Here is a 23,957-nt window from a genome sequence, read left to right on the forward strand (position 1 = left end):
CTAAAACTAGACTAACACTAACACATTCCAGGTGACTAAAATGTGACTAAGACTAAGTGAAAACTATTCAGGAGACTATATGACTAAAACTAAAATAGAAAGAGATATTCATGTGTTACAGTGTTGAGGTGTCATGTTCTCTACTTACATTATCTATTTGAATGAGGTGCAGTGGAAGGACCGTGTTGGCATGTGAAATAAACTTAACAAGCCCAAATTGGTCTCAGCAGCCAGCAGGCAAACAGAGTTTACAGTTTCTAAGGCAACCATGCAATACACACACCATAGAAACACACGCACACAAACAAATCCTGCTGAAAAAGCAACTCCCGTCTGTCATGTCCTTTCCGAGCACCCGTACCGTAATGGCACGAGTAGAGGAGCATGGGAAGAAAATGAGAGCGACGGTAAAAACGTGCAGCATGAATGGAAACACTAGTTATAGGGCGCGTTCGGAAATGCGCCCTGAACGCACTGGTGTGCTCTCTTGTCGTTCGTTTATTCAGTGCACTCGGTGCGTTGCCGTTCGAAAATCCAGTGCGCTGCGCACCGGGTGTGCCGAGTGCACGCACTGAGCAACCCTACCCTCAGGGTAGGGTTGCTCAGTGTGAATGGTGTGTTGTAACTGGTCGTTCGTAAATAAGGCACACTGAACGCACTCTGTGACGTCACCGCCCACCACACTCAACAAACTGACCACATTCCCGGTGCGCATAGCCGAACGCGCCCTTAATGTATTATAATACAGTACATTGAAACCATTTGTAACTAAAAAAAAAAAAGAAAACAAAATGCAACTGCAAATTTCTCTTTTATTTTAGATATAAGATATATATAGGCCTATATTATATATTGTTTTAAACAAATTAGTTTTAAACGAATTTGTGCTCCGTCGTGTGGAGGTGTCGCGCGTCGTCGAATGCTGGAGCAGATCTACAAGCAACCCGAGGACGAAACCATGCTCGCTTCGCGGACGCTTGTGAGCTTGTAGATCTGCTCCTGCATTCGGCAGCAGCCAATAGCAGCAGCAAAGTCCCGCGAGAATGGGCGGTTGCACGTCACACACGGCCAACGTGATCGTTCGTGATCCAAGATGGCGGAGTGATGGAGACTTTGGAGAGATGAGTAAAAAATAACAAACCTCCCAGCCCAGAACGCTCGAGACAACAGAGGAGCCGTTTAAAGTCATTTATCAGATCTACATAGCGCCCCGCGGGGGTAAAAACCACACGGCGCGTGTTTTATAGATCAGAGGAATCGATTAAAAAACGTCGTTTTTTATCCTGAGTCTCTTTGCGTGAGTGTAATGCGCGCACACGGCCGGTAGGAGGCGCTGTTGCGGTGGTTTGTTTCCTCCTATTCTTCAGCAAACTGATCTCCGTTCAGTGTTAAAAAACAACAATGCGTGAGTTGAATGTAACTTATTATTTGTATTATTATTATTAGTGCTGTTTTATGACATCATCATTGTGCTGTTTTGTTCTATAATAACGTGTTTATTTAATAATAATAATAATAATAATGTGTTTCTTTGACAGCAGGCTAGCTCGCTCGCTAGCTAGCTGGCTATAGCCTACTAGCGGCTGTGTTTTTCAAGCCATTGGTTGTAACGTGAATCGGCGTTAGCTACGATGCTAATCGTGTTGGCTTTATTTTGCTATTCAGTCCAGCTTTGTTTTGATGCAACGCTGGTGACTGATCAGTGCTCACTGATGCATAATAATAATCATAATAATAATGCACATTATGATGTCACACCTTTACAGCACCTTTTATGTATGTAACTGAAGTGTATAATGTGTACACTGTACAGTATACGTCTTTAATTGTTGTGAATATGATTCATTGTTGTAATGAATTGAAAATGGAGGACCCTGACGTAAACATGGTTTCGTCCACAAAGTAGCAGTTTTTTGTATTTACTTGTGCTTTCGTTTGAAATGTATATAATAATGTACCCATTCTATACATACTGTGAAATAATGACATGTGTATACTATATGCCCAAATGACCCATTCTAAAAAAATAAATCAATACAATATAGCTGTTTGTAATCAGTGATCACACGTTTATAACTCGGATCAGATGATGCTGTTCATAAAAAAACGGATTATAAACATTATAAACAGATTATAAACATGCTAATGATGCAAACATGGGGTATGTCATGCTGTGAGAGATGAAGCAGGGACCCCTTGCTTCATATACTTCTTTGACAGCACTGTGTGTGTGTGTGTGTGTGTGTGTGTGTGTCAACTGTCAAGGTGTCTGTCTGTCTAAAGGCTCATTCATAGTCTGGCTTTTGGTGGTGAGGTGACCACCGCTCCGGTGGTGAGGTGACCACCGGAGCTGAAATAACGTTGAGCGGTGGTGAGTAAAAACAGAGAAGGGCTGGAGCGGTGGCGGTGGTTTGCTCTTCACCGCGGCTCGTGACGTCATGTTGTAGTTCGGTGGTCACCTCAGTGACGTCATGTTGTAGTTTTGGTGGTCACCTCAGTGACGTCATGTTGTAGTTCGGTGGTCACCTCAGTGACGTCATGTTGTAGTTCGGTGGTCACCTCAGTGACGTCATGTTGTAGTTCGGTGGTCACCTCAGTGACGTCATGTTGTAGTTCGGTGGTCACATAACCACCGGAAATCCAGACTATGAATGAGCCTTAAAGCGTTATTATTTATTAGTCTGGATTTTCGGTGGTGAGGTGACCACCGAATTACAACGTGACGTCACTGAGCGTCACCTCACCACCGGGAAATCCAGACTATGATTGAGCCTTGGGAGACGGGGGACAAAAGTAATCTAGTGGTTAATGCCTTGTGGGTTGGAGAAGTGGAACATGAGTTCACTCACAACGCGTCGCAGCGCTACTGCGACGTGCTGTGAGATTGTAGATCGGCTGTTTTCGGTCATTAGTTATTTTAAGATGAAAGAGTATTTGAACTAGCAATATAATACGAGTTTTAGAAGCGTCTTCCAGAAACATCAATCATGGTCTTAGAAATGTCATGATTTCTTCTTCTGCCGGTTGGCCTAAAAAACATCATTATTACATTTTCTAGTCTTGAGATTAAAATGTTCTTTATTCCAAGCTAACCCTACATGTCCTCTGTCCTGTGGTGTAGCTGTGGGCGTGGCCTAACCTACCTGTTCTCTGTGGGCGTGGCCTAACCTACCTGTTCTCTGTGTCATGTGATGTAGTTATGGGCGTGGCAGTGGGTGTGGCTATGAGCTCCACCTGTCCAGGCCTGTATTGCGGCAGAGTGATGATCAACGGAACCATCGACGGGTCACAATGTGGGGTGAGTATATAGAATAGTATAGAATAGTTTTTACATTGTGTTAACCCATTCTGAACGGGAACCCATTTTGGTGTCGGCATCATGTCGTGCTTTAGCTATTGAAAAATAGCAGATCTACAAGCTCATAGCGCGCCACCGAGTGGCGCGCTACGAGCTTGTAGGTCTGCTATTTTTTTTTAATCGAAGAACGACTGACATTTTTTTAGAATCTGATCTCAGGTCAGAATGGGTTCATCAGACCAGTGTGTGTCCAGTGGAAACCTCGTATGAATCTGATCTCAGGTCAGAATGGGTTAAAAAGTGTAACTCTCTCCCTCTCTCCCCAGGTGTGCCCCAGAGGAGAGCGCAGTAACCTCCAGAAGGTGTGTGAGCGCTGCAGCGAGTCTCCACAGCTCTACGACTGGCTGTACCTGGGCTTCATGGCCATGCTGCCCCTGGTGCTGCACTGGTTCTTCATCGAGTGGTACTCGGGGAAGAAGAGGTAGGCACGCACACACACACACACACACACACACACACACACACACTGGTTCTTTATCGAGTGGTACTCGGGGAAGAAGAGGTAGGCACACACACACACACACACACACACACACACACACACACACACACACACACACACACACACACACACACACACACACACACACACTGGTTCTTCATAGAGTGGTACTCGGGGAAGAAGAGGAAGGCACTAGGCACGAAACCATAGCAGTGTGTTGTTTTTGGCAGCACATTTAGATTTTTAGTTTTTTAGTCATAGTCTTTTTTTTTAAATAGTTTTCATTTAGTTTTAGTCACATTTTAGTCACCTGGAATGTCTTGGTGTTAGTCTAGTCTTTAGTCGACTAAATGTCACGCAATTTTAGTCGACTAAATCTAAAGTTGATTTAGTCGACTAAAATGTATTTTGTCGGGCCTTGATGCCGTCGAAATGACAGATTTTACACTTGCTGAAAATAGCCGATCTACAAGCTCACAACGCGTCGCAGCACAACGCGTTGTGGGCTTGTAGATCGACTATTTTCAGCATGCAACCAAGTGTAAAATGACTTATACTGGATCTCTTGTCTACTAGTCCATTTTAGTCTAGTTTTTATTTCTTGACGAATAGCTTAGTTTTCATTTAGTTTCTATTTAGTTTTTGTCAGTGAAAAAAGGTAGTCGAGGAACATTTTTCGTCTTAGTTTTAGTCGACGAAAACAACACTGCACCATAGACTGTAAAAAGGATATGGACAAAGCGTTCTTCGGGTCTGATATGGACGTAAGATGAAGCCTGTCAGTCCTTGAACTGTAAATCGCCATCTTTCTAGATCCGTTTGGGCCCAGCTGGCCCATTGGCTGGCCCAGACAACGAGGCGGGACTGCATTCAGGATCATGAAAACCTCCTAGTTTGACACATTAAAAGTGCAGAGCCCATGTCCCTATACTGAAAACCTCCTAGTTTGACACATTAAAAGTGCAGAGCCCATGTCCCTAATACTCGGGTGCTACTGGTTGCCGAGGAAGTTCAGACGTGTGATCAAAACGTACGCCGAGTTATTTTTTAAGATGGAATGCCGTGATTGTTGTACTTTTTCTGTTTTGTTTGTGTCTATGGAGTTAGCATTACTCTAATAGACCCCCAGGTGTTGTGTATGTGTCTATGGTGTTAGCATTACTCTAATAGACGCCCAGGTGTGGTTATAATATTCAAATATGTCTTCCCTGTATATTTTTTAAAAGGCCCAATCGAAATAACACCATTTTAGTGACATCATAACCCTACATCATCATAATTTTTAGACCGTGGTCAAGACCATGGATTTCACAATGCCACAGCAGACATGTTCCTGCTTTGATGCATGTGTCCCTATAGCGATGACATCATGTGTCCCTATAGCGATGACATCATGTGTCCCTATAGCGATGACATCATGTGTCCCTACTCCCTATAGCGATGACATCAGGGAACGACAGTTTACCTCTGGTCTGCCCTGAGGCAGGACTCCAGAGAAGAAGGGAAGATATAACCTCATTGTCAGCTCTGTAGCAGTGGCCGGAAAACTGTGTCAATGAGACTAGTGAAGAAACACGGGGATGGTTGGCGTATATTAGATCAGTCGATGGGTGGCTCTTCCAAGACAGATTTTGCGCTCTCATTAGAAGGCTGTTTGGAAATTAATTATACATTTTTGAGTGGTGCCAACCACTCCTATACGGAGCTTTGTGTGTCTCTGCCTGGGTGTGTCCGAGCACGAAAATAGCGTTTGGTTGGTTTTCATCACCAAGTGTCACTGTTGTGCACCCTGACACACACACTCATATGAACTGTATATACATGATTTCGGATGTGACAGTACAGTACAGTACAGTACAGTACAGGGAACTGTACGGTAACTCTGTCCTTTCTGAACCGTTTCGGACGTGGGGCGGCTCGCCGGAAACCCGGCCTGGCTCCCTAGGCACATTGCTGGGGATCTGGATGTTCCGGGGGACCCCCCCCCCCCCCCCCCCCCCCCCCGGGGACCCCCACACGGAGCTGCACCACTCACTTCACACGGGTGTGATTTTCACAAAGACATGGTGTACTGTGTGAGGCTCACGTACTGCACTGAAATGCACCTTTTAATTTTATTCATTCATTTTAATGTATCTTTTATTTTTATTTTCTATATGTATTTATGTGGAGTCGGCTTATTTTTTTGTTATCAAGTTTTTAAATAATTTCATGTCCACATAGCTGGAGGCTTGGACGAGCATGTCAGCTGCACTGTAGTACAACTACAATACACTACAGTACTACACAGTACTACAGCTACAATGTACTACAATGTACTACAGTACTACACAGTATAGTACACAGTAAAACAACTCCAATGTACTTGTCAGCTGCAAAGTACTGCAGCTGTAATGTAGAGCGGCCTCGTCTTTGTCCCTTCAGGTCATACCGAATATATTTCCAGAAATATTTCTAAATTAATTTAGAGATGATCAGAGGAGATCAGCGTCCATGTTGACAGGAGAGATGATCAGAGGAGCAGCGTTTAAACCGTTATGGTTCAAACGTGGACAGAAGAATGGATAAAGTCTCTCAGTGAAGGAGCAGCCTGTGAAAGAGTAGAGGTGGACTCTGGTCTCCACATCATGAAAGGAGACCAGACCCTCCTCATAGTCCACAAACACTCCCACTTTCTGGAGCCCCTCTCTTACAGGGAGGACGACAGCAGGGCCAGCATTAGCCTCGTACTCATTTCCATTCTTCAACCCTATAGTCCAGTAACCATCGCTGGGACTCGGTGTCACGTCGTCTTCCTTCCTGTCGATGGACTCTCTGACCACTCCTATCGTCCAGTTAGTCTTCCCTCCAACCTGGACCTCATAGTAAAACCTTCCTGAGGAGAAGCCTTGTTTTCCTAAGACACAGAGATATGGATAGAACCTCTCTTTGTTGTCTGGCAGATTCTTCCATACGTTTCCATCACTCACTTGTTTTCCATCCTCAGACAGGATGAGTGTACGGTGTGCTGTATCGGGGTCCAGAGTTACATCCACCTCATATCGTTGCATCATCCTCATCTCAACGTCATCCATCTGCTTCTTCATCTCCTGACTGAGTGTCTTCTCCAGCTGAGCCACTGCTGTCCTCACAGTCCCCACGTATGAAGGCTGAAGGACATTGAACTTTGTCCAGTCCTTGGTGGGTGGAGGGATGTTGATGGATGTGAAGTTCTGGAGGAGGTGGAGGTGGTCTTCAGGGTGTGAGAGCTGGCTCAGCTCAGAGCTTCTCTCCTCCAACTGAGTGATGTCCTGTTGCAGATCTTTGATGAAGCCTTCAGCCTGTTTCTCTGTTGTTTTCTGCTTCCCTTCAATCACATCGATGAGCTCAGCCTGGCTTCTCTGAATACAGCTGATCAGAGCAGTGAAGACCTTCACACTGTCCTCTATCTCTGTGTCTGCATCCTTCTTGCTGAGCTCCACTGAGCGTTTGACCTCCTGAATCTTCCCTCGTCTCTCCTGGATCATCTGCTGGATTTCAGCCTCTGTCTTTCTGGCATATTCTTCGTTCCACTCATGATACCTGAACGGACGAACCATTTCAGCAACAAAACTATTGATAGATACGTTTGGTCTCTTATAGGTTTCTTAACTAGTGGTCACAGGGTGTCTTCAACCACGATATCTGTCTTCATACAATCCAGGAATCTTTATGACTTTATTCCAGCTGAATATTAAGTTATCTAAAGGTCTGTATCTCTCTCGTCTCTTTGACTAATGCTCCTCACACTCTGTGTAATCAGCTTTTAAGTCAAGCTCACTGAAATCTGACCTCATCAAACATGACGTCAGTCATGCTCAAACATGGAGTTCTCTCATGTCTGGATAACTTCATAAGATCTCTTTCACATTGCCCTGGGTCAGTTTTTTCCCCCAGCTGTCCCCATGTATGGCCAGATCTCTGAACATCTGTATCATGTGTGGCCAGATCTCTAAACATCTGTATCATGTATGGTCAGATAAATTCACATCTGTATCATGCATGGTCAGATAAATTCACATCTGTATCATGCATGGTCACATAAATTCACATCTGTATCATGTATGGTCAGATAAATTCACATCTGTATCATGCATGGTCAGATAAATTCACATCTGTATCATGTATGGTCAGATAAATTAACATCTGTATCATGTATGGTCAGATAAATTCACATCTGTATCATGTATGGTCAGATAAATTCACATCTGTATCATGCATGGTCAGATAAATTCACATCTGTATCATGTATGGTCAGATAAATTCACATCTGTATCATGTATGGTCACATAAATTCACATCTGTATCATGTATGGTCAGATAAATTCACATCTGTATCATGTATGGTCACATAAATTCACATCTGTATCATGTATGGTCACATAAATTCACATCTGTATCATGTATGGTCACATAAATTCACATCTGTATCATGTATGGTCAGATAAATTCACATCTGTATCATGTATGGTCAGATAAATTCACATCTGTATCCAGGTCACAGGGTCAGGTGTTTTGTGTGCTCCACTCCCGATCAGTTAAAATAAGCCTTGAAAATCTACCAAGAGGAGGCCGACACACACACACACACACACACACACACGCATGCACGCGCGCGCACACACACATACACATTATAGAGCACCGAAGTCCTGACGTAACTCGCTCATCCCGACGATTCCCCTGGTTCGCGGAAGTAATTTCTCTATGGAGAATAACATGGGGTGATCTTAATATCGTCTACTATAAGCGTTGTGGTCCAAAAATAAACAAGCTGTCTCTGCGTTATTGTCAGGGAGGTGTCTCTGTATCGTTTGCAACAGTCAGTCACTCATATATGATACAGTCTGCTTCTAGCGAAAATCTAACTAATTCAGCAGCAGTAACATTAGCGTTTTCTCTCAGTCAGTTGATTCTTCATATCCATATGAGTGGAGCGGCCGGGGTGACATGTTTATTTTTCAAACACAGTTGTTATATGAGGCGATCTAAAATCGCCTCAATGGGGATTTCAATGCAACTAAACAAATACATGAACCTGGGGACTGACGCCCTCTACTGAAAGTGACGTCAGACTTCGGTGCTCTATAGCTGAGCCCCCCTCAGCTATAGCCCCGCCCCTCAGCTATAGCGCCCCTCAAAAATCACACCTGTGTGAAGTGAGGGGCGCTCATCGTACATAATCATGACGTAAAATAGACACTGTCTTATTTTTGTTCTTATTTGACACTATGATGTAAAACATTGTCCAGTCATTGTCAAAGGGACTTTAATGTTAGTGTAAGGATTAAGCAGGTGGAGCGAAATGCCTTCACGACTGACGACCTATGTCGCGACGTATATTTTTCCGTCGCAACGTATATTCGAGTACGTCCTGGCGTAAATATCAATTCGTCCCGGCAGAACGGACTCGTCGCGGCTATATCTACCCGTTTGCGACCTAGTAGTTTGACTATTCTTTTACGTCGCGACAGAACGGGACACGTCACGGCTATATCTACCCTTCTCGACGTAAAAGGTAATTCGTTGTGGCGTGTGTGGACTCGTCGCAACAGAACGGAACTCGTCGCGGCTATATCTACCCTTCTCGACGTAAAAGGTAATTCGTTGTGGCGTGTGTGGACTCGTCGCAACAGAACGGAACCCGTTGTGGCGTGAGCTGGCCTCGTCGCGACAGAACGTGACTCGTCGCGGCTATATCTACCCGTTTGCGACGTAATGGTTGACTTTGTTATATGCCCGGTGCGCGGTGCCCTGCGCGGTGCCCTGCGCTGCCCTACGCCCACCGCGTGCACCTTGCCGGTCCGCCCTGCGCCCTGTGGCCTGGCACGTGTGCACGTGTGCCAGGCCACCGCGTGCACCTTGCCGGTCCGTGGAGCCCTTCGCCGTCCCCAGGCGACCCTGCGTTCCAGAGCTGTCACATGCCCACCGAAAATAGCAGATCTACCAGCTCCTCTCCTACATACGGGATGGCCCGACCCGCGTCTGTGGACCCCTGGGGGGGTGTGTGTGTGAGCGTCTGAGCTCCTATCTGTGTGCCTCCCCCCCCCCCCCCCCCCCACCCCATGTGGACCCTTGCAGGGGGGGGGGTCGGGGGTCCCCCTATGCACTTTGTGTAGATGCTGCGTATCGCCTCATACTGAAAAAATTACTATTTTACGCACAGCGCAAGGCAATATGTGATTACGATCGTCCTTCTGGGGGGGGGGGGGGGGGGTGGCCTACACAATAGATAACCTACCCTGGCCAACACAATAGATAACCTACAAGGACATATGAATTTAATTTATATACACGGCTATATTAATTTAGCCGATCATCAAAGCTCACCGCGCTCGTATAGCGCATTGACTGTCTGTCTGTCTGTCTGTCTGTCTGTCTGTCTGTCTGTCTGTCTGTCTGTCTGTGTCTCAATGACTTGCCTTAGGCGGATAATATAGACTACAAGTACTTTATTAAAGTAAAGTAAAAGAGTGAGTTCTCATTGCGTTCTCTGCGTCGTAGCGCATGCAGATAGGCAGATAGGGGGGGGGGGCAGTTCTATAGGCAAGGGCAGAAGGTTCCTATAACGACAGTGGGTGCGTGCCCACCTTAGAGTAGCCTATATATTTTAAGGCACCCGCCCCGCAACTTATTATTATTGGCTTATTATTTTGCCACCAGCGGAGTTGACTGTTGACGCCGTTGTCTAGTATAGACTATAGGCCTGTGCCAGGATGATTTTAAATAAATATGTCTCTGTCTCTGCGTCTCTAGAGCTATAACATATATACTGTAGCACACATCATGTGTGACACATGTGCACACACACACACACACACACACACACACACACACACACACACACACACACACACACACACACACACACACACACACACACACACACACACACACACACCGAGTACTAAGTATAAGTAGCATATAGGGTACGGCTCTAAAAACATTAAATACTGCGGGAGCATTACACTAAACAAAGTTGGATTTGTACATTGCAGAAACGTAACATAACGTAAGTGTTCTTATTATTGTCCGTCTGGGTTTTATAATGCAGTGTGAGTCCGCTCCGCGATAGCCGATCTGCAAGCTCACAACGCGTTGCGCTGATTGACAGTGCACGTGCAGCAGCTACTGTATAAAATTATATTTAAGTAGGCTACTTTTTTGTGTGACGTCTGTGTGTTATTGACTTCTTGTTCCTTAATGTGCAGGTTTATCAGAGCGATATAGTGCAGCTGTGAGTGAGTAGGCCTATAGCTGCTGCTGCTGCGTCCGTGCACCAATAGAGCGACCGCGGCAGCGGCACGTATGAAATATTAAATAAAAATATGTTGGGCTTCCGGGCGTCCGTTTCTGGACTGTACCAACGGGCTTAGGGCCGGACGGTCCCTTAACTCCACGGGCCCCTATATTTTAGGCCCGTGCAGGGCTCTAGTGTGTGTGTGTGTGTGTGTGTGTGTGTGTGTGTGTGTGTGTGTGTGTGTGTCGCATGCGTGCGTAAAGTTAGTAGGCTATCAGAAGCAGCAACCATGCAGAGCTATACCAATCAGATTAAATAGGCTATATGCCTTAAACGTTTGACAAGCAATATTAAAAATACAAATCCACAAGCTCGAAAACCACCTGACGGGCCGCCCAAACGGGTCCGGGGACCCCCGGGCGGTACGGGTCACCGTGGACCCTTGGGGATCAAGGGGGGCCACGGGTGTCCACGTTTGCGGAGACGCTGCCTTCATATTAGCCTACTTAAATAACAAGCAGCTGATCTACAATTGACAATTTGACATGTCATTGCGTCGTATTCTGTCTTTCTTTCACGCACGCACGCACGCAGACATGTCACAGACCACCACATAACCATATTTGTATGGCCATATCGTTTATAGGCCTTATAGCTGAATAGCGCCGGCCGTCGGGGGTTCATTTGGTTCCAACCGTCCCATTATGGTCAACACTTATGATATGCTATTGCATTCTTCCAACTAAAGATTTAAATATTAATCTGAAAAAATGACATGGCACGGACTGGCTCAGAAAATCTCCCTGCATCATTATATCAAAACCAGGCCTATACTGAATGTAGGCAATTGAATTCCATGACTTTTGTTTCAATCAACTGAACTAGACCAATAAAATAGTAGGCTAGTATTTATGTTTTTCGTTAATAATAATGCATGCTAATTATTATTGAACGGTAAGTACGCTGGTATGTATACGCTATGGTATACACTATAAGCTTGTAGATCTGTTTATTTTAAGCATGCCGCCGCATTCTGTCAGAATCTCGTGTGTGTTATTATTGAACCATTTCATTTCATGTCTGTCTGTCTGTCTGTCTGTCTGTCTGTCTGTCTGTCTGTCTGTCTGTCTGTCTGTCTGTCTGTCTGTCTGTCTGTCTGTCTGTCTGTCTGTCGGCATCTGATCTACAAGCTCACGCATCGCAGCGGACAGCGGTTGATTATCGCTGGGCCGCAGCGGGTCTATATCGCCTAATGTATCATACAGCGAATGAAAGCAAACGTGTGTGTGTGTGTGTGTGTGTGTGTGTGTGTGTGTGTGTGTGTGTGTGTGTGTGTGTGTGTGTGTGTGTGTGTGTGTGTCGCGTGTGCGTGTGCGTGCGAACTTCATGACAGTGGTGCAGCATTACATTGTATTTTGATTTGAAATAAATAATGATGAATAGATGTCTATACTGTTGCTTGTGTGTGTGTTATGCTATAGGGTTAGCTGGAACACACGCCCTGTATGATCTGTGGTGCGCATCTACAAGCTCCAAGTGTTGCGTCCACATGCAGCGCGTTGTGAGCTTGCAGATCGTCGGTGCCCCACTATAGAGAGATGGTAGGGTAGTGCCCAAGCCTATTCCTATATGATCTGTGGCTATATTAAAGGCCTTTTATGTGATCTCACATAATGTGCGAGTCAGAGCTAACGTTACTCAATGATCATTTGCGTCTGATTGATATCACAGCACAGCGTGTGCTGAGAGAGAGAGAGAGAGAGAGAGAGGGGGGGGGGGGGTATGCTCCGTTCATTGGCTCTATATGCCGTGCGAGACAGGATGATTTTAAATAAATATGTCTGTCTCTGCGTCTCTAGAGCTATAACATATAGCACACATGTGTGCACATGTGATGTGTGTGCGCGCGCGCACACACACACACACACACACACACACACACACACACACACACACACACACACACACACACACACACATACACACACGAGATTCTGACTAAAATAAACAGATCTACAAGCTTATAGTGTACCTTAGCGTACATACCAGCGTACTTACCGTTCAATAATAATTAGCATGTATTATTATTAACGAAAAACATAAATACTAGCCTACTATTTTATTGGTCTATAGTTGTTTGAAACAAAATGGTTGCTGCTTCTGATTAGTTACTAACTTTATTAGACCAATTTAAAATAGTATTAGATGTTTTTCGTTAATAATAACTTATGCTAATTATTACTGAACCATTTTAGATGTTTATATTTCACCAACAGGCATGATAATGCATTTATACTGCATGGCAGAATAGGCCAGTGGCCACCGGCCGGCGCAGTACGGCACAATCACAGCTCAGTCCATTTTAATATCATAGCGCAATTCCATGTTTATATACATCTGCTGGTGGGGGGTGCTGCTATATGTTGATTGCCCATTTGTATAACACATTATATAATATAGGTGCTTGTATGGTGCGTGTATATAATAGGCCTACATTTAAATGACCACATTTAACACACACACACACACACACACACACACACACACACACACACACACACACACACACACACACACACACACACACACACACACACACACTAGAGCCCTGCACGGGCCTAAAATATAGGGGCCCGTGGAGTTAAGGGACCGTCCGGCCCTAAGCCCGTTGGTACAGTCCAGAAACGGACGCCCGGAAGCCCAACATATTTTTATTTAATATTTCATACGTGCCGCTGCCGCGGTCGCTCTATTGGTGCACGGACGCAGCAGCAGCAGCTATAGGCCTCACTCACAGCTGCACTATATCGCTCTGATAAACCTGCACATTAAGGAACAAGAAGTCAATAACACACAGACGTCACACAAAAAAGTAGCCTACTTAAATATAATTTTATACAGTAGCTGCTGCACGTGCACTGTCAATCAGCGCAACGCGTTGTGAGCTTGCAGATCGGCTATCGCGGAGCGGACTCACACTGCATTATAAAACCCAGACGGACAATAATAAGAACACTTACGTTATGTTACGTTTCTGCAATGTACAAATCCAACTTTGTTTAGTGTAATGCTCCCGCAGTATTTAATGTTTTTAGAGCCGTACCCTATATGCTACTTATACTTAGTACTCGGTGTGTGTGTGTGTGTGTGTGTGTGTGTGTGTGTGTGTGTGTGTGTGTGTGTGTGTGTGTGTGTGTGTGTGTGTGTGTGTGTGTGTGTGTGTGTGTGTGTGTGTGTGTGTGTGTGTGCACATGTGTCACACATGATGTGTGCTACAGTATATATGTTATAGCTCTAGAGACGCAGAGACAGAGACATATTTATTTAAAATCATCCTGGCACAGGCCTATAGTCTATACTAGACAACGGCGTCAACCGTCAACTCCGCTGGTGGCAAAATAATAAGCCAATAATAATAAGTTGCGGGGCGGGTGCCTTAAAATATATAGGCTACTCTAAGGTGGGCACGCACCCACTGTCGTTATAGGAACCTTCTGCCCTTGCCTATAGAACTGCCCCCCCCCCCCCCTATCTGCCTATCTGCATGCGCTACGACGCAGAGAACGCAATGAGAACTCACTCTTTTACTTTACTTTAATAAAGTACTTGTAGTCTATATTATCCGCCTAAGGCAAGTCATTGAGACACAGACAGACAGACAGACAGACAGACAGACAGACAGACAGACAGTCAATGCGCTATACGAGCGCGGTGAGCTTTGATGATCGGCTAAATTAATATAGCCGTGTATATAAATTAAATTCATATGTCCTTGTAGGTTATCTATTGTGTTGGCCAGGGTAGGTTATCTATTGTGTAGGCCAGCCCCCCCCCCCCCCCCCCCCCCCCAGAAGGACGATCGTAATCACATATTGCCTTGCGCTGTGCGTAAAATAGTAATTTTTTCAGTATGAGGCGATACGCAGCATCTACACAAAGTGCATAGGGGGACCCCCGACCCCCCCCCTGCAAGGGTCCACATGGGGTGGGGGGGGGGGGGGGGGAGGCACACAGATAGGAGCTCAGACGCTCACACACACACCCCCCCAGGGGTCCACAGACGCGGGTCGGGCCATCCCGTATGTAGGAGAGGAGCTGGTAGATCTGCTATTTTCGGTGGGCATGTGACAGCTCTGGAACGCAGGGTCGCCTGGGGACGGCGAAGGGCTCCACGGACCGGCAAGGTGCACGCGGTGGCCTGGCACACGTGCACACGTGCCAGGCCACAGGGCGCAGGGCGGACCGGCAAGGTGCACGCGGTGGGCGTAGGGCAGCGCAGGGCACCGCGCAGGGCACCGCGCACCGGGCATATAACAAAGTCAACCATTACGTCGCAAACGGGTAGATATAGCCGCGACGAGTTCCGTTCTGTTGCGACGAGTCCACACACGCCACAACGAATTACCTTTTACGTCGAGAAGGGTAGATATAGCCGTGACGTGTCCCGTTCTGTCGCGACGTAAAAGAATAGTCAAACTACTAGGTCGCAAACGGGTAGATATAGCCGCGACGAGTCCGTTCTGCCGGGACGAATTGATATTTACGCCAGGACGTACTCGAATATACGTTGCGACGGAAAAATATACGTCGCGACATAGGTCGTCAGTCGTGAAGGCATTTCGCTGTCTCTCGGATTAAGGTTGTGCACGCGCGCACACACACACACACACACACATACACTCCAAAAGCTGGATATGGGAGGGGCTAGCGATGCTCAACAATATATTTTTTCACAAAGATATGGCGTACTGTGAGGCTCGCATACTGTACTGAAATGCACCTTTTTTAATTTATTCATTTTAATGTATTGTTTTTTATTATTTTGTATATTTATTTATGTGGAGTCAGCTTATGTTTTTGGGGTCAAGTTATTAAAATATTTTATGTCCACATAGCTGGAGATTTGGACGAGCATGTCAGCTGCACTGTAGTACAACTACAATACACTACAGTACTACACAGTACTACAGCTACAATGTACTACAATGTACTACAGTACTACACAGTATAGTACACAGTAAAACAACCCCAATGTACTTGTCAGCTGCAAAGTACTGCAACTGTAATGTAGAGCGGCCTCGTCTTTGTCCCTTCAGGTCATACCGAATATATTTCCAGAAATATTTCTAAATTAATTTAACGGAGGGGACATGTTCCCTCCGTCTCCACCGAGATCAGCGTCCATGTTGACAGGACAGATAATCAGAGGAGCAGCGTTTAAACCGTTACGGTTCAAAGCTGGACAGAATAATGGATAAAGTCTCTCAGTGAAGGAGCAGCCTGTGAAAGAGTAGAGGTGGACTCTGGTCTCCACATCATGAAAGGAGACCAGACCCTCCTCATAGTCCACAAACACTCCCACTTTCTGGAGCCCCTCTCTTACAGGGAGGAGGACAGCAGGGCCAGCATTAGCCTCGTACTCATTTCCATATTTCAACCTTATAGTCCAGTAACCATCGCTGGGACTCCGTGTGATGTTGTTTTTCTTCCTGTTGATGGACTCTCTGGCCACTCCTATCGTCCAGTCAGTCTTCCCTCCAACCTGGACCTCATAGTATAACCTTCCTGAGGAGAAGCCTTGTTTTCCTAAGACACAGAGATATGGATAGAACCTCTCTTTGTTGTCTGGCAGATTCTTCCATACGTTTCCATCACTCACTTGTTTTCCATCCTCAGACAGGATGAGTGTACGGTGTGCTGTATCAGGGTCCAGAGTTACATCCACCTCATATCGTTGCATCATCCTCATCTCAACGTCATCCATCTGCTTCTTCATCTCCTGACTGAGTGTCTTCTCCAGCTGAGCCACTGCTGTCCTCACAGTCCCCACGTATGAAGGCTGAAGGACGTTTAACTTTGTCCAGTCCTTGGTGGGTGGAGGGATGTTGATGGATGTGAAGTTCTGGAGGAGGTGGAGGTGGTCTTCAGGGTGTGAGAGCTGGCTCAGCTCAGAGCTTCTCTCCTCCAACTGAGTGATGTCCTGTTGCAGATCTTTGATGAAGCCTTCAGCCTGTTTCTCTGTTGTTTTCTGCTTCCCTTCAATCACATCGATGAGCTCAGCCTGGCTTCTCTGAATACAGCTGATCAGAGCAGTGAAGACCTTCACACTGTCCTCTATCTCTGTGTCTGCATCCTTCTTGCTGAGCTCCACTGAGCGTTTGACCTCCTGAATCTTCCCTCGTCTCTCCTGTATCATCTGCTGGATTTCAGCCTCTGTCTTTCTGGCATATTCTTCGTTCCACTCATGATACCTGAACGGACGAACCATTTCAGCAACAAAACTATTGATAGATACGTTTGGTCTCTTATAGGTTTCTTAACTCGTGGTCACAGGGTGTCTTCAACCACGATATCTGTCTTCATACAATCCAGGAATCTTTATGACTTTATTCCAGCTGAATATTAAGTTATCTAAAGGTCTGTATCTCTCTCGTCTCTTTGACTAATGCTCCTCACACTCTGTGTAATCAGCTTTTAAGTCAAGCTCACGGAAATCTGACCTCATCAAACATGACGTCAGCCATGCTCAAACATGGAGTTCTCTCATGTCTGGATAACTTCATAAGATCTCTTTCACATTGCCCTGGGTCAGTTTCTTTCCCCAGCTGTCCCCATGTATGGCCAGATCTCTGAACATCTGTATCATGCATGGTCAGATAAATTCACATCTGTATCATGTATGGTCAGATCTCTAAACATCTGTATCATGTATGGTCAGATAAATTCACATCTGTATCATGTATGGTCAGATCTCTAAACATCTGTATCATGTATGGTCAGATCTGTAAACATCTGTATCATGTATGGTCAGATAAATTCACATCTGTATCATGTATGGTCAGATCTCTAAACATCTGTATCATGTATGGTCAGATCTGTAAACATCTGTATCATGTATGGTCAGATAAATTCACATCTGTATCATGTATGGTCAGATAAATTCACATCTGTATCATGTATGGCCAGATCTCTAAACATCTGTATCATGTATGGTCAGATCTGTAAACATCTGTATCATGTATGGTCAGATCTGTAAACATCTGTATCATGCATGGTCAGATCTGTAAACATCTGTATCATGTATGGTCAGATCTGTAAACATCTGTATCATGCATGGTCAGATCTGTAAACATCTGTATCATGTATGGTCAGATCTCTAAACATCTGTATCATGTATGGTCAGATCTCTAAACATCTGTATCATGTATGGCCAGATCTCTAAACATCTGTATCATGTATGGCAAGATCTGTAAACATCTGTATCATGTATGGTCAGATCTGTAAACATCTGTATCATGTATGGTCAGATCTGTAAACATCTGTATCATGTATGGTCATATCTCTAAACATCTGTATCATGTATGGTCATATCTCTAAACATCTGTATCATGTATGTTCAGATCTGTAAACATCTGTATCATGTGTGGTCATATCTCTAAACATCTGTATCATGTATGGTCATATCTCTGAACATCTGTATCATGTATGGTCATATCTCTGAACATCTGTATCATGTATGGTCATATCTCTGAACATCTGTATCATGTATGGTCATATCTCTAAACATCTGTATCATGTATGGTCATATCTCTGAACATCTGTATCATGTATGGTCATATCTCTAAACATCTGTATCATGTATGGTCATATCTCTGAACATCTGTATCATGTATGGTCATATCTCTGAACATCTGTATCATGTATGGTCATATCTCTAAACATCTGTATCATGTATGGTCATATCTCTGAACATCTGTATCATGTATGGTCATATCTCTGAACATCTGTATCATGTATGGTCATATCTCTGAACATCTGTATCATGTGTGGTCATATCTCTGAACATCTGTATCATGTATGGTCATATCTCTAAACATCTGTATCATGTATGGTCATATCTCTAAACATCTGTATCATGTATGGCCAGATCTCTGAACATCTGTATCATGTATGGTCAGATAAATTCACATCTGTATCATGTATGGCCAGATCTCTAAACATATGTATCCAGGTCACAGGGTCAGGTGTTTTGTGTGCTCCACTCCTGATCAGTTAAAATAAGCCTTGGAAATCTACCAAGAGGAGGCCCACACACACAGAACCAAGTATGTGACGATAGGTTGAAATGTGGTGAATAAAGTGGTCCTTTATAGCTTTGTTTTTTAATTCATCAACATTTTTAGCTTTTTCTCAAAATGTTTTGAATTTCAAGATATTGAATTATGACATTGAATAGGATAGGATAAGCATTTGTCTAGGCTGACATCCTGATGGGAGTGTCTAGGCTGCCATCCTGATGGGAGTGTCTATAGGCTGACATCCTGATGGGAGTGTCTATAGGCTGCCATCCTGATGGGAGTGTCTATAGGCTGACATCCTGATGGGAGTGTCTATAGGCTGCCATCCTGATGGGAGTGTCTATAGGCTGACATCCTGATGGGAGTGTCTATAGGCTGCCATCCTGATGGGAGTGTCTATAGGCTGACATCCTGATGGGAGTGTCTATAGGCTGCCATCCTGATGGGAGTGTCTAGGCTGACATCCTGATGGGAGTGTCTATAGGATGACATCCTGATGGGAGTGTCTAGGCTGTCATCCTGATGGGAGTGTCTATAGGCTGTCATCCTGATGGGAGTGTCTATAGGCTGCCATCCTGATGGGAGTGTCTATAGGCTGTCATCCTGATGGGAGTGTCTATAGGCTGACATCCTGATGGGAGTGTCTAGGCTGACATCCTGATGGGAGTGTCTATAGGCTGACATCCTGATGGGAGTGTCTATAGGCTGACATCCTGATGGGAGTGTCTATAGGCTGCCATCCTGATGGGAGTGTCTATAGGCTGCCATCCTGATGGGAGTGTCTATAGGCTGACATCCTGATGGGAGTGTCTATAGGCTGACATCCTGATGGGAGTGTCTATAGGCTGACATCCTGATGGGAGTGTCTATAGGCTGACATCCTGATGGGAGTGTCTATAGGATGACATCCTGATGGGAGTGTCTAGGCTGCCATCCTGATGGGAGTGTCTATAGGCTGCCATCCTGATGGGAGTGTCTATAGGCTGACATCCTGATGGGAGTGTCTATAGGCTGACATCCTGATGGGAGTGTCTATAGGATGACATCCTGATGGGAGTGTCTAGGCTGCCATCCTGATGGGAGTGTCTATAGGCTGCCATCCTGATGGGAGTGTCTATAGGCTGTCATCCTGATGGGAGTGTCTAGGCTGTCATCCTGATGGGAGTGTCTATAGGCTGACATCCTGATGGGAGTGTCTATAGGATGACATCCTGATGGGAGTGTCTATAGTCTGCCATCCTGATGGGAGTGTCTATAGGCTGACATCCTGATGGGAGTGTCTATAGGCTGCCATCCTGATGGGAGTGTCTATAGGCTGTCATCCTGATGGGAGTGTCTATAGGCTGCCATCCTGATGGGAGTGTCTATAGGCTGACATCCTGATGGGAGTGTCTATAGGATGACATCCTGATGGGAGTGTCTATAGGATGACATCCTGATGGGAGTGTCTAGGCTGACATCCTGATGGGAGTGTCTAGGCTGACATCCTGATGGGAGTGTCTAGGCTGACATCCTGATGGGAGTGTCTATAGGCTGCCATCCTGATGGGAGTGTCTATAGGCTGCCATCCTGATGGGAGTGTCTATAGGCTGCCATCCTGATGGGAGTGTCTATAGGCTGCCATCCTGATGGGAGTGCCTATAGGCTGACATCCTGATGGGAGTGTCTATAGGCTGACATCCTGATGGGAGTGTCTAGGCTGCCATCCTGATGGGAGTGTCTCTAGGCTGACATCCTGATGGGAGTGTCTATAGGCTGACATCCTGATGGGAGTGTCTATAGGCTGACATCCTGATGGGAGTGTCTATAGGCTGCCATCCTGATGGGAGTGTCTAGGCTGCCATCCTGATGGGAGTGTCTATAGGCTGACATCCTGATGGGAGTGTCTATAGGCTGCCATCCTGATGGGAGTGTCTAGGCTGCCATCCTGATGGGAGTGTCTAGGCTGACATCCTGATGGGAGTGTCTAGGCTGACATCCTGATGGGAGTGTCTATAGGCTGACATCCTGATGGGAGTGTCTATAGGCTGACATCCTGATGGGAGTGTCTATAGGCTGCCATCCTGATGGGAGTGTCTATAGGCTGCCATCCTGATGGGAGTGTCTATAGGCTGACATCCTGATGGGAGTGTCTATAGGCTGACATCCTGATGGGAGTGTCTATAGGCTGACATCCTGATGGGAGTGTCTATAGGCTGACATCCTGATGGGAGTGTCTAGGCTGACATCCTGATGGGAGTGTCTATAGGCTGACATCCTGATGGGAGTGTCTATAGGCTGCCATCCTGATGGGAGTGTCTATAGGCTGCCATCCTGATGGGAGTGTCTATAGGCTGACATCCTGATGGGAGTGTCTATAGGCTGCCATCCTGATGGGAGTGTCTATAGGCTGTCATCCTGATGGGAGTGTCTATAGGCTGCCATCCTGATGGGAGTGTCTAGGCTGACATCCTGATGGGAGTGTCTAGGCTGACATCCTGATGGGAGTGTCTATAGGCTGACATCCTGATGGGAGTGTCTATAGGCTGACATCCTGATGGGAGTGTCTAGGCTGACATCCTGATGGGAGTGTCTAGGCTGACATCCTGATGGGAGTGTCTAGGCTGCCATCCTGATGGGAGTGTCTATAGGCTGACATCCTGATGGGAGTGCCAGTTGTGGGGAAAAAAAGCTTGTGTTAGGACAAGAATCTACACAATAGAGCACCGAAGTCCTGACGTAACTCGCTCATCCCTTCCATTCCCCTGGTTCTAAAGTCCTGACGTAACTCGCTCATCCCTTCCATTCCCCTGGTTCTAAAGTCCTGACGTAACTCGCTCATCCCTTCCATTCCCCTGGTTCTAAAGTCCTGACGTAACTCGCTCATCCCTTCCATTCCCCTGGTTCTAAAGTCCTGACGTAACTCGCTCATCCCTTCCATTCCCCTGGTTCTAAAGTCCTGACGTAACTCGCTCATCCCTTCCATTCCCCTGGTTCTAAAGTCCTGACGTAACTCGCTCATCCCTTCCATTCCCCTGGTTCTAAAGTCCTGACGTAACTTGCTCATCCCTTCCATTCCCCTGGTTCTAAAGTCCTGACGTAACTCGCTCATCCCTTCCATTCCCCTGGTTCTAAAGTCCTGACGTAACTCGCTCATCCCTTCCATTCCCCTGGTTCTAAAGTCCTGACGTAACTCGCTCATCCCTTCCATTCCCCTGGTTCTAAAGTCCTGACGTAACTCGCTCATCCCTTCCATTCCCCTGGTTCTAAAGTCCTGACGTAACTCGCTCATCCCTTCCATTCCCCTGGTTCTAAAGTCCTGACGTAACTCGCTCATCCCTTCCATTCCCCTGGTTCTAAAGTCCTGACGTAACTCGCTCATCCCTTCCATTCCCCTGGTTCTAAAGTCCTGACGTAACTCGCTCATCCCTTCCATTCCCCTGGTTCTAAAGTCCTGACGTAACTCGCTCATCCCTTCCATTCCCCTGGTTCTAAAGTCCTGACGTAACTCCCTCATCCCTTCCATTCCCCTGGTTCACGGAAGTAATTTCTCTATGGAGAATAACATGGGGTGATCTTAATATCGTCTACTATAAGCGTTGTGGTCCAAAAATAAACAAGCTGTCTCTGCGTTATTGTCGGGAAGGTGTCTCTGTATCGTTTGCAACAGTCAGTCACTCATATATGATACAGTCTGCTTCTAGCGAAAATCTAACTAATTCAGTAGCAGTAACATTAGCTTTTTCTCTCAGTCAGTTGATTCTTCATATCCATATGAGTGAAGCGGCCGGGATGACATGTTTATTTTTCAAACACAGTTGTTATATGAGGCGATCTAAAATCGCCTCAATGGGGATTTCAATGCAACTAAACAAATACCTGAACCTGGGGACTGACGCCCTCTACTGAAAGTGACGTCAGACTTCGGTGCTCTATAGCTGAGCCCCCCTCAGCTATAGCCCCGCCCCTCAGCTATAGCGCCGTAAAATAGACACTGTCTTATTTGCTCAGACACTATGATGTAAAACATTGTCCAGTCATTGTCAAAGGGACTTTAATGTTAGTGTAAGGATTAAGGTTGTGCACGCGCGCGCACACACACACACACACACACACACACACACACACACACACACACACACACACACACGCATTCACTCCAAAAGCTGGATATGGGAGGAGCTAGCGATGCTCAACAATATCTTTTTTCACAAAGACATGGCGTACTGTGAGGCTCGCATACTGTACTGAAATGCACCTTTTTTAATTTATTCATTTTAATGTATTGTTTTTTATTATTTTGTATATTTATTTATGTGGAGTCAGCTTATGTTTTTCGGGTCAAGTTATTAAAATATTTTATGTCCACATAGCTGGAGATTTGGACGAGCATGTCAGCTGCAAAGTACTACAACTGTAATGTAGAGCGGCCTCGTCTTTGTCCCTTCAGGTCATACCGAATATATTTCCAGAAATATTTCTAAATTAATTTAACGGAGGGGACATGTTCCCTCCGTCTCCAACGAGATCAGCGTCCATGTTGACAGGACAGATAATCAGAGGAGAAGCGTTTAAACCGTTACGGTTCAAAGCTGGACAGAAGAATGGATAAAGTCTCTCAGTGAAGGAGCAGCCAGTGAAAGAGTAGAGGTGGACTCTGGTCTCCACATCATAAAAGCAGACCAGACCCTCCTCATAGTCCACAAACACTCCCACTTTCTGGAGCCTCTCTCTTACAGGGAGGAGGACAGCAGGGCCAGCAGCAGCACAGTACTCATTTCCATATTTCAACCCTATAGTCCAGTAACCATCGCTGGGACTCGGTGTCACGTCGTCTTCCTT

The 23,957-nt window shown here is 45.7% G+C and overlaps 2 protein-coding genes across 2 annotated transcripts in view; one reads left to right on the plus strand and one right to left on the minus strand.

Moving 5' to 3' along the window:
• Nucleotides 1-1,397: 1,397 nt before the first annotated feature.
• Nucleotides 1,398-23,957, plus strand: part of jkamp (jnk1/mapk8 associated membrane protein) — a 45,681-nt gene continuing 23,121 nt past the window's right edge. The window contains exons 1-3 of the mRNA XM_083791942.1: nucleotides 1,398-1,405; nucleotides 3,198-3,298; nucleotides 3,625-3,779. Coding sequence (XP_083648068.1) covers nucleotides 1,402-1,405; nucleotides 3,198-3,298; nucleotides 3,625-3,779 — 260 coding nt within the window. The 5' untranslated portion in view covers nucleotides 1,398-1,401. The remainder of the gene's footprint in view (nucleotides 1,406-3,197; nucleotides 3,299-3,624; nucleotides 3,780-23,957) is intronic.
• Nucleotides 6,275-7,378, minus strand: LOC310878420 (zinc finger protein RFP-like; the record flags this gene model as incomplete). Its single annotated transcript, XM_083792751.1, has 1 exon — nucleotides 6,275-7,378. One exon carries the CDS (start codon nucleotides 7,376-7,378, stop codon nucleotides 6,275-6,277), a length of 1,104 nt encoding a protein of 367 aa, XP_083648877.1.

Source organism: Protomyctophum parallelum, assembly GCF_964188405.1.
Source record: "Protomyctophum parallelum genome assembly, chromosome: 20".
Taxonomy (NCBI): Eukaryota; Metazoa; Chordata; class Actinopteri; order Myctophiformes; family Myctophidae; genus Protomyctophum; species Protomyctophum parallelum.